We start from the raw sequence: 12255 nt of genomic DNA, 5'->3' as shown, positions 1-12255 counted from the left end.
TTTTATTCTTTGAAGTTATCTTTCAGAAGTTGAAGGTACTGCTTTTCTGGAATTGACAGCTTGAACGAGGAATGAAAAGCAGACTGCACATTCCACAACTGCAGGTTATCTTACAAGGACAGACACTTTACAGTATTTCAACCTTCAGCTCCCACTTGAAGGATGATCTTGTAAAAAAAAGCTCATATTTAGAAATGGCTAGTGAAATCTGAATCCATCAATAAAAGGATTTTAAATGTTCCAAGTAATTTTAGGTCTTTTCAAGACAAAAGCAAATGTAAAGCATGAGATGACTAGCTAAATCTGTAAAATATTAATGGAGGCACTACCCCAGAAATCCCAGAAACTTGTAGGCTAAATGTGGTCTTGGAACATATTTGACTTGCCATTCTAATGTGGACACAGACGACACATGTCATTCTTTGTCTAGACATTTAGAAATGTTGTCACCAGATGTTTAACCAGAAATTCTATTTCATTGAGATCCAGCTAAGGGAAATGATTCTGTTGACTGGCAAGTCTCAGCCTCTTGACTAGGGAATGATATGGAAGAGAGATAGAACATACTCACCATAATAAACTAATTTAACTAGAAATCAATTTTCATCAATTATAATTTACATCCCTAAGGTTGGATCAAAAGAGTTTTACACTTCATTTTACGCCACTGAAGATTTTTTTTTAAATGTTCATGAAAACTTATAAAGAATTGTAATTTGGATATTTATATTAAGTACTACATGGCTATTTAACATGGAGGTATTGATCATAGACATGTTCATATATATTTCAGTACTGTAAATACAGTGCTATATACAGAGTACATATCAACAATGAAAAATACCTTATCTATACAAGTTTTAATGAAGGAATTACAGACCTGATATTTAAAACTTTAAAAAAAAATTCAGCTTTATTACATCTTGTACCATGATGAGGAAATTTGTTTTTACAACAGGCCTGGTAATTTTGAAGAACCTGCAACAGCATCACGACATTCACTATAACGTGTACAGGGGTAATTTTCACTATTGTTGTCAAGTGAATAATGGGTAATAGCGACCCGGCAGCCCTTTTTACACTTCTCCCGATGTTCTTTTCCGCGACGTTAAATAACTCTTATTTGCCTGGCGATAAATGTGAAAATGACCCCCTATGTCTTTCATGGATGTAAACAGATTTTTCATTGTACAGAGGAACTTTTCTACACTTCTCTGCAGGGTTAAAATTAAGTCTTGTTGCCAGTGTTTCTAACTTGTAACTGTTTTAAGAGGTCAAACAGCTTTAATCTGTTATGCTACAATCTAGTATTTGAAGCAAAACTTTTCTGAAAATAGAAGAGGTGCAAAGGTCTGACAGAACTGTAAAGAAACACAATGGCAAAAGTGTCAAAAATTTCTGGTGAGGCTTGGGAAGCTGCTGTGAACTGAGAACAGAGCAAATCGCCCTCACAGAATTCGAAGTTGCAAATCAATTTGCCTGAATTATTTTGAAAAGATGTTTCCTGCATCATAAATTTCCAAGTTAAAATCACTTCCAATTAGTGTTACAAGTTTGTCAGCAAATGCAATACTTATTTTAAATCTACAAATGACAAATATTCATGAGAATTATTTGGTAGGTTAATGAGTGGTTCATTCACACAGGTTGGGTGATTGGGCAGATGCATGGCAAATGCAGTATAATGTGGATAAATGTGAGGTTATCCACTTCGGTGGCAAAAACAGGAAGACAGGTTATTATCTGAACGGCAATAGGTTGGGAAAGGGGGAAGTGCAACGAGACCTGGGTGTCCTTGTGCACCAGTCGCTGAAGGTAAGCATGCAGGTGCAGCAGGCGGTTAATAAGGCAAATGGTATGTTGGCCTTCATAGCGAGAGGATTCGAATACAGGAGCAAGGATGTCTTGCTGCAGTTGTACAGGGCCTTGGTGAGACCGCACCTTGAGTATTGTGTGCAGTTTTGGTCACCTTATCTGAGGAAGGATGTCCTTGCCATGGAGAGAGTGCAGCAAAGATTCACCAGACTGATACCTGGGATGGCAGGAATGACATATGAGGAGAGATTGGGTCAATTAGGCTTATATTCGCTAGAGTTTAGAAGAATGAGAGGGGATCTCATTGAAACTTATAAAATTCTAACAGGACTAGACAGACTAGAGGCAGGAAGGATGTTCCCGATGGCGGGGGAGTCCAGAACCAGGGGTCACAGTCTAAGGATAAGGGGTAAGCCATTTAGGACTGAGATGAGGAGGAATTTCTTCACCCAGAGAGTGGTGAACCTGTGGAATTCTCTACCACACAAGGCAGTTGAGGCCAATTCATTAAATATATTCAAGAAGGAGTTAGATATATTTCTTAAGGCTAAAGGGATCAAGGGATATGGGGAGAAAGCAGGGACAGGGTACTGAATTTGGATGATCAGCCATGATCTCATTAAATGGCGGAGTAGGCTCGAGCGGCTGAATGGCCTACTCCTGCTTCTATCTTCTATGTTTCTATTCAGAGTTGGTCCTTGGACTACAGTACTGTAGTGCACGGGTTCTCAGCTGGGGGTTCGCGGCCCCCTAGGGCTCTGCAACAAGGTTTCAAAGGGTCTGCCAAAAATGTGTAGAAAAAAAGATTGACATGATAATAGACCAGTCAGAATCAGAGTCTAGACAAGTGGTGGCTGAGATGCCTTGTCAATCAAGGGATGCCGCCCAATGAGAGTGAATCAGAGCTAGGGGTCTTTCTGTGTTTGCACAGGATTTCGTTGAACCGAAAGGAATAGAGAGAAAAAACCAAGCCGGTCCGTGCGTGAGGCAGCAGCGGTAGTTGGTGTTTGGACGCAGCGTGCGGAGGGAGACACCAGAGGGAGGGGGTAGGGCAAGGAGATAAGGCGCTGAGCTTTTGTCCAGCGAACAGCACTGAGAATCGGTGCTAGAGAGAGGCCGTGACTTAAAGCTTCATCTCGTTTCCCCAGTGATATGATGTGCGTCAAATCAGTTGGCAAAATTCTCCGTGTCCATGTTTTCTTCGCGCTTCTGATTTCTCCTTAGTTCCAGCCTGTGCGTGTGATTTCACTACCACCCCCCCCCTCACAATTGTTATTTTATGTTGTTCGTAAAGCAGAGCTGGCAAGGCTAGGCCTGTGCTGGGTGGTTACAGCCACTGCACGGAAGCCCAACATTTGGAAAAGTGTTTATATGTCTTTGGAGTCAGTGTATGTATGTGCCATTTGAGTGGAAAAACATTGGCCAAGACAGGGATTGTTTCAATTGCTGTGCAACTGAATTGTATTAACCTAAATCATTAATGCAGATATTGTATACGTATATTATGATTTTGTAATTCCATGAGTGAATTTACAAGAGTGGGACCGTTGCAACTGAGTTACTGTCTGCTGAACCATTGGGAAATAGAATTGCGCCCAGTACCATATTTGTACAGTATATGCATTTTAAAAAAATGCTTGTTTAAGGTACAAAGAACTTGCAAATTGAAAGGATAATTATGTGAGATGTCTCTGGTCAGTCGGAGTGTGGAGAAAAGAGAGAATCACAGCCCAAGAAGGGGAAAGACTGGAGGATAACAGTCAAGTTGTAAGTAAAACAATAATAATAAATTTGTATGTTTAATTGTATAACTCATTTTTATACAGAAAAAATACATGTGTTGTGTTATGGGGGGCCATGGAAGTTTTATAACACAGGAACACAGGAGGGGAGTCTCAGAAGCAAAAAGGTTGAGAACCCCTGCTGTAGTGGGTGGAAGGTTTCTTCAGCAATGGTGCCTGCTCTTTTTGGTAAGATTACTGTGCTCTTCTCACAAAGATCGACAGATTAGCTGGTTTAACTGCAGATTAACAGGATGGTGCCACCACAATGGTGAATTCAGAGATTTGCATTCTTTTTAAGCCACTGTTTAATTAGACCATGTGCGATAGTTTGCCGTGGTGGAATGCTAATTGGATGATCACCACATTTAATCAAGATTTCAGTGATCTGTGATATCAACAAACAAAAAAACACACATTAGTTTTTAAACTGAATTAGTTTTCTCCTGGAAATATTACTAATTTGATTTTCAGATAACAAAGCTATTTAATATTCAAGATGTAAAAAAAATAATTTAATTTAAACTCTAACAATTGGAGTTACTTTGCAATTTCATTACATACCTGCTGTGGTTCCATGCACTTCTGTAATAAGCAAGATTTATCTATACAATTTAATTTGGGTAAACACACAACCAGTTTACATAAAATAAGGATTTCTATAAACTTCAGAGAAAAATAGTCAATTAGTGAGGCTGTGGTACAAATACAGTTTTGGTACAACTAAAATCAAGAAAACAGAAAAATAATTAGCTTTTACATTGCTGACAGAATTAGTGAAATCCAACTGCTTTTCTTTCCTTCTTTAGCTGACTGTAAGCCCAGGCGTGGAAAATTAACCTGATCCAGTCTTTAATGTCAAAGCAGAAAGAGGGCTGGCTGAAGCCTGGGACCTAACAGTTGCTGAATAAGTAAACTGGTCAGTGGCACTCATAGGGTTAACACAAGTTATTTGTGATTATGAGTGAGCTAGTTCCAGCACATTCAAAACTCTGTTAAATTGCACCAACTGACCTACAAATTAATTGGTTTGATTTGGGGCTGAGAAGAAATTTCAGAGCATGTTGTCTTTAAAGAAGTTTTACTTCTGATTATCCACTTACCTCGATATTTAATGATGGAAGAGTCTATGACAGTGTAAACTGTGCACTGGCTGCAGAAGAAGTTGGTTTGATGAACCAACTTATTCGTTCTCATACCATACTTTATTATTTCACACAACTAGGAACAAAAAACAGCATCAGATAAAGTGGTTGCAGTCTGAGAGTCTGAATAGTTTGACTCACCTGCTGCCGACTGAACCAGCGGGCATCTACAATTTCCTCCTTGTCCACAGTAATTTCTGTTGATACAGCAATAGCTTGGCAACCAATCATGAGAGACGAAGGCATTGGCCAGGGCTGACTGGAAACATATTGAACATGCCCAACCTTGACCGCAGTTTCTTCTGCTACCTCTCTTCGAACAGCATCCTCTATTGTCTCCCCTTTTAAAACATAGAAATTAAAGTGCTTTACAAAGATATCACAAGGCATGCAATTTTTCCAATATCTCCCTCTGTTAATATTCAGGTTTACAAATTCAAAAAGAGAAAACCAGACATTGTCTACAACTGGAGATTTTGATACTAGATTGAGAGCTGGTGGATTTCTTCCAATCAAACTTGGAGACAGCCGAATGGATTATATATTATTTACTGGGCCTCTATTCCAGGATCATAAGAAAATGAACACAATTAGTAAAGCTGCTTTGATTGTTCTGCTCTTAAACCAATCCCTCTGTCACATCCTGAAATAAACATTAATGGATGTTCCACCAAATTTTGAGAATATAGAGTTGATGATAATTACAGTTAACAATTTAGAGTCCAAATATGTGTTGGCCATTGCCAACTAGTTTTGGACATGTAAATGAGAAACACTTCAGTAATAAAGAGTTTGTCAGTAACAGGAAACTGCTGGTACAATTTGTCTGCATTAGATTGTAACAATATTTCCCTTTACTATTATTACTATCTTCCATCCTCCATAAACTCAGCTCATCCAAAACTCTGCTGCCCATATTCTATCCTACACCAAATCTCACTTACTCATCACCTCTGTGCTTGCTGACCTACAGTGGCTCCTGGTCCACCAACACCTCGATTTTAAAATTCTCATCCTTTTGTTCAAAATCCCTCCATGGCCTCGCCCCGTCTCCTCTAGCCCAAAACCCTCCAAGAACTCTGCGTCCCTCCAACTCTATACTCTTATGCATCCCCCACACTCTTTGTCCCACCATTGGTGGCCATGCCATCAGCCGTCTAAGCCCTAAGCTCTGGAGTTCCCTCCCCAAACTTCTCCATCTCTTCACCTCCTCCTTTAAGAATGACTAAGCAACAGCCCAAACACATTCAGACTCAACGGTATTTTTGAAGTACTTTCCAGCATTGTAGTTCTTCTAATGACAAAACTAAGATAAAAAAGCATTTAAAATAAGTTTCAAAAACTGTGCTTATGCCTGACAGTAACTGCTTAAGCACACTGTATGCATGAGGTATGCCACTATATGTAGTTCAATTATATTTTAAAGCCTTTAAAAAAATGTTACTGGAGGGTGCAGAAGCCATAACTGGCTTTGACAAATCTCAGACCTAACCCCATGCTTATGCAGTCTACTGCAATCAGGGCAGGGAATGCCACTTACCTACACACTTGCAGGGTTGATGAGTTTTTGAACTTAACAGCAACAAGATGAATTCCCCAGCTATAATGCAATCTACCCCAACCTGCTGCCAACCCACCTCTTGGCAGCGTGTTGGCAGCCTGCCCCCCACCCCGTCCCGCCTGAGTGAAAGATGAAAGTGGACGGGCTGGGGTCGGGATTCACATTTTTTCAACTTTCACTTCCCTCCCCCCCACGCTCTTACCTCAGAAAATTTCGGCCCAGGTGTTATGTAAAATATCATAAACCAAAAAAGGGGGTCAATTTTATCTATCTCTAAAAAAAAATATTCATCTAGTGTTATATTGTTGATTTGAGAAGCTATTTTGCCGATAATTGTTCAAAAGATGCTTAAATTATGTCATGGCAGAAGTGGGGGACCGTGAGGTTGATTGAAGGCAGTTAGCCTGCTGGTGGCCATGTCTTTGGATGTAGATCATTTTACAACAGAGGTTATGACCATTTGGTCCATTGTGTCTGTGCTAGCTGGCTGAAAGATCAATCTACGTAGTCCCATTTCACAGCATTTTCCCCATACCCTTTAAGTTTTATGAAACATTTATCCACTTCCCTTTTAATAACCATAATTAGTTCTGCTTCCACCACTGTTTCGAGTAGGCCATCCTATGTCTTAACAACCCTCTGTTTAAAAAAATAATTCTCTTGACCTTTCCCTTTGTCCTCCAACTATTAGACTTTCTGACCAATGGAAATAGTTTCCCTCTACTTTTATGAACATCTTTCATAATTTTGCATACCGTTATCATTTCTTCTTTAAACCATCCTCATAACAAAGGCCTCTCATTCATAGTAAATCTCTTCTGTACCCTCTCCATGATGTTGACATACTTCCTAAATACTGCACCCAAAACTGGACACAATTTTCTAACTGTGGTATAACCAGTGATTTCTGCAGATTTTGCATTACCTCTTTGCTTTTGTATTCTATGCCCATGTTTATCAAACCAAGGAATCTACACTTTTTTCAAGGCTTTATCAACTTATCCTTCCACTTTTATAGATTTGTGTATTTGTACGTCTAAATCTACCTGCTCTTCTACTCCTTTTAAAGTTTCACCATTCAGTGTGTATTTCCTCTCCTTATTCTGCCTCCCAATATGTATCCCCTCACATTTCTCTGCATTAAGTTTCATCTGACATCTATTTGCCCAATCTACTAACCTGTCTATGTTCTTCTGAACACTTTTAACAGTCTTCTTCAGTTAACCAAGCTCTGGACTGAATTATATTTCATCACCTTGTTTCCACCCTAAAATGAGTGCTGTGTAAAAGACTGCAGAGTTCTGTTTTTATACTTTATTAGAAATGTAAGCTTTTGAGAAGTGAATTTCTGTGAAACACCATATTTGTTATAGGCTTTTATATCAAAGAACAAGCCTGGTAAATGTTTAAGGTTCTTTTTATGGAAAACAAATGTTGCTATCAGTTTATAGTGGTGGGAAATTAAAGTCAAAAGTTAGATCTGCTGCCATCAACTTTTGGACACTCACCAGAAACGGAGGAGTTAATTGCTTTTTTTCCAATAGCATCATTTAAAGTGGCAAACACGAGCTGAATCCCATTCTGACTACTAATGAGGTATAAACCCCTTCCTACATGATTTCTCTAAACTACTCTACCCCCTCCCACAAATATCTGCATTCTTTGTCAAACTTACACATGATCCAGATTCTCAAATATATTCCCTCAAATCATAATTTTAAGCAATAGTTTTGTGTCTACAGAATCACACTCATCACCAGGGGCATTTGTTTACAGTGAGTAAATAGGTCAAATTTACTATTCATTACATGGGATTCTGGGATTTATACTGATGTTTTGGAGGTTGCATTCAATGATTCTGTTTATTTTATTCTGTTAATATTGCAAACGAGTGACCTTGATTATGATGCATAAGCCTAGATTTTACATAGAATGTACAGCACAGAAACAGGCCATTCGGTCCAACTGGTCCGTGACGGTGCTTATGCAAGTTCCACATTCTATCCGCTCTCTGGGTAAAGAAGTTTCTCCTAAATTACCTATTGGATTTCTTGGTGACTATCTTATATTTATGGCCCCTAGTTCTGGTCTCCCCCATGAATGGAAACATCTTCTCTACATCTACACTTTCAAATCCTTTCATAATCTTAAAGACCTCGATCAGGTCACCCCTCAGTCGTCCCTTTTCTAGTGAAAAGAGCCCGAGCCTGTTTAATCTTTCCTGATAGGTATAACCTCTCAGTTCTGGTATCATCCTTGTAAATCATTTTTAGCACCTTCTCCACTGTCTCTATATCTTTTTTATACCATCGAGACCAGAACTGTGCAGGGTACTCCAAGTGTGGTCTAACCAAGGTTCTATAACATAACTTTTATGCTTTTCCATTCTATCCCCCTAGAAATAAACCCCAGTGTTTGGTTTGCAATTTTTATATCCTTATTACCCTGTGTCGCTACTTTTAGAGATTTGTGTATATTTTCTGACTGGCATTATTTTAATATTGGTGATTACTTGTTTAAAATAAATAGATTACTGCCAATGTTAAAGTGACATTGATTGGAAAACCTAGGACATTGATCATGTAAATTATATCGGTATTGGCTCAGTTAAGGGACCTATTTTCCTCGATCTGGATATTTCTGAGAAGCCTGTCATAATAATAAGACCTAGCGGTCAAATGCATCACTTTTTGAGCTTGTTAAACCATATTGCTTTTATAAAGACATCTCAAAATAAAACAGCAAAATTGATTTTCTCGCGACGTGAAACCTTCTCTCACCTGGTTCAATAAAGCCTGCCAGACAGGAAAACACTCCTGGAGGGTAACGCTTCTGTCGTCCAAGAAGGCAATTATTGCCATCAGGATGAATGACCAGCATTATTACAACTGGATCTGCAGAACATAAAAATACTCTTATAGTTTTATAAAGTGCATTCACACCTTAAAACTGATAAATGCTTTTAAATGATGTCTGTTATAAACCTGCACATTCAGGAGGATACATCAGAATACTGTATACGGTCAGTTGTACAATCCATCCTTTGTTCCATAAATTAAAATGACTGAAAATACGACAGAAGAAATTAAGAGAAGCTTAAGCTGGATAAACCACATATAGCTTGGCTAACTGGTAGCACTCTTGCCTCAGAGTGAGAAGATAGGGACTCGAGCTATACTTCAAGATTTGTGTACATAATTTAAACCGATACTCAAGTACAGGACAAGATGATGTTCTTTGGATGAGATAATAAAATGGATGAGATAATAAAATGGAGGTGCCATCTGCCTCGAGTGGTTCAGATGGATGCTAACATCTTTCGATCCATTATTTGAGTAATACCTAAAGGTAAATTCAGAAATCCCAAATTTCTAGAATTGAACCCTGCTCAAAAAGAGCATGGGTCAGAAACTAGGCTACAACACTGTAGCCTTAATTCTCTGACCTATGCTCTCTTGACATCGACCTGAAATGTTAACTCTGTTTCTCTCTCTACAGATGCTGCCTGACCTGCTGAGTGTGTCCAGCACTTTCTGTTTTTATTTCAGATTTTCAGCATCCACAGTTTTTTGCTTTTGTAATAGAAAATGAGGACCATGGTTTCTAAAGGTGTGCCCTGCTAAAATGGGTGTACAGAATTGTACGAAATATTCTACCTGCAGCGTAACCAATGTCTGGAGCAAATTTAAAATCACTTTTTGTGTATAAAACCAGGAATCCCATTTGCTTTTTCTTGTAAACGCCCTTTTCTACATGCACTATCATCTTTAAAGATCTATGTAGCTTCACCCTATATTTCTCTATTCCTGAACTTTGCAAAGGATCTGACCTTATAAGGGTATACCTCTCTTTCACTGTTCTTTTTCCCTTATATAATTCTCTGAATTGAACTACATCTACTGCCTATTTGTCCATTCCATGAACCTGTCTATGTCCTCATGCGATCCCAGTACTTGGATAGATCCGTTAGATTGGATGTACTACAGGGAGATCCATATCCTACTTCTATGGTGCCTACTTTACTAATGTGTGATACTTGCAGAAGTCTCGCATGGCAGTCAGTACATGTCAGCAAATCGCAGGCAAGCAGCCCATGATTTTCCAACCATTCATGTTGTTGGGACAGAAAATTTTGGACAGTGCACCTGTGATTTTGCAACACCTTCTGCCGATAGGTGAGGTAGTGCGCAGAGGTAAACTGGCCCTTATAACACAACACCCTACACACAGGGGAGTTAGGTACACATTTTGTAGGCGAGTTAAAACTGTACGATCATGTTTATTTAATTTTTTTTAAAGCAATTTGGGTGACTTTTTGTTGATTTTAAATGAGAAAATTTGTGGAACAAAAATGTATTGAATAGGTCAATTAACTTTTGTCATGTTCTGACGAAAGGTCATTGACCTGAAACGTTAACTGTTTCTCTCTCCACAGGTGCTGCCTGACCCGCTGAGAATTTCCAGCATTTCCTGTTTTTATGTTATATATGCAGAAGGTGTAACCATGTAGGCAACAATCTAACAGTTGGAGCCCACAGAATTCCACTGTGCTTCATCCATCCACAGCATTGTGATGCACACTGAAAATACTGACCTCCTGGGCGAGCGGACATAATTTGTGCATAGCACATGGATTGCTCCACTTTCTCTAAAATTTTGAGTACTGCTGCCGATTTGAAGATGCCACAAAACATTATCTAATACTCCTCACTCCCTTAATCAATGATCAGCATTATTGAGAATAAAAACTAATATTACTACTTAATTTTGATGATATGAAATCACTTTATTTGCTTCCCAGTCAAACGCTGATATTTCTGGGCTATGCAGCAACTCTGGCCATTCTGCTACCAGTGGCTCGATTTTAATAACGGAGGCGAGTTGAGGCCGGGCCCGCTGCTCGGCAGCTTTCGGACCCGCACCTGACTGCCGCCTCCCAGCACTTCCGATTTTAGCTTCATTGGCCTCGTTACGGCCAATGTGCGGGTCCCTCCAGGCAATTGCTTGGAGGCTGTCAGTTTCTCGTGTCTGATGACACGTTGTTTGTTTGAAAATTTAAAGGGGCCATATCATTGGGATGGCTTGGTGCTGTATTATCTAGAAAGGGGAGTTGACAGTGGCTGTTCTGAGCAAAATTTAATGAATGATATTGCTGGTCATATTATTCCAGAAAGAGATTCATGATTTTTTGATATATGACTTTATTATCTGACTAGAAACATAAAAAAATAGGAGCAGGAGTAGGCCATTCGGCCCTTTGAGCCTGCTCCGCCATTCAATATGATCATGGCTGATCCTCTATCTTAATACCATATTCCCGCTCTCTTCCCATACCCCTGGATGCCTTTTGCATCTGGAAATCTATCTATCTCCTTCTTAAATATATTCAGTGACTTGGCCTCCACAGCCTTCTGTGGTAGAGAATTCCACAGGTTCACCACCCTCTGAGTGAAGAAATTTCTCCTCATCTCAGTCCTAAATGTCCTACCCCGTATCCTGAGACTGTGACTCCTCATTCTAGACCCCCCCAGCCAGGGGAGACATCCTCCCTGCATCCAGTCTGTCTAGCCCTATGAAATGAAAAAGATGCCAGATGTGTTCCAATCATTTGCTTAGCAATATTAATGCTTTTTTCTCTTAAAGGTGCTGGGAGCTGCAGGAATGGCAGCCCCAATAACTAAGGCTGCACCCAGGTTCAATGAAGGCTCTCTCCATGTTCTTGTTGAGGGAGTTAGAGGATGTCAGGAGCTCCTCTTCCCTGGAAACAGCTTGGCTGCAAATTGCTGAGGTGAGCTCGAGGTCTGTGTGCAGACACACATGGGTTCAGTGTCGAAAAAGGTTTAATGATCTGCTGAGATCACCTAAAGTGTGGCCTCTGTGTTCTGGGAAATGGAAGTTCAAGAGTGAGGGCTCAGGGCGATTTCCATGTAGCATGTTGGTGGTGACACTGAGC

General features: G+C 39.7%; 1 protein-coding gene across 6 annotated transcripts in view; it reads right to left on the bottom strand.

Annotated features, from left to right (window-relative positions):
- nudt12 (nudix (nucleoside diphosphate linked moiety X)-type motif 12) overlaps positions 1–12255 on the bottom strand; it is a 36964-nt gene that overhangs the window by 7797 nt on the left and 16912 nt on the right. For 4 of the 6 annotated variants that reach the window (XM_085987661.1, XM_085987620.1, XM_085987631.1 and 1 more), the window contains 3 exons: positions 9083–9196; positions 4883–5082; positions 3602–3984 (listed from right to left, as the gene is read on the bottom strand). In XM_085987661.1, coding sequence (XP_085843787.1) covers positions 3874–3984; positions 4883–5082; positions 9083–9196 — 425 coding nt within the window. In that variant the 3' untranslated portion in view covers positions 3602–3873. Of the gene's footprint in view, positions 1–3601; positions 3985–4882; positions 5083–9082; positions 9197–12255 lie in introns of those variants that run through there. The other 2 variants (XR_015078352.1, XM_085987653.1) reach the window with 1 other exon arrangement.

This window comes from Somniosus microcephalus, chromosome 1, assembly GCF_052327205.1.
Source record: "Somniosus microcephalus isolate GS21.2 chromosome 1, FLI_Smic_1.0, whole genome shotgun sequence".
Lineage (NCBI taxonomy): Eukaryota > Metazoa > Chordata > Chondrichthyes > Squaliformes > Somniosidae > Somniosus > Somniosus microcephalus.
The sequence above is the reverse complement of the archived record's forward strand: the minus strand, read 5'-3'. Positions and strand labels throughout refer to the sequence as shown.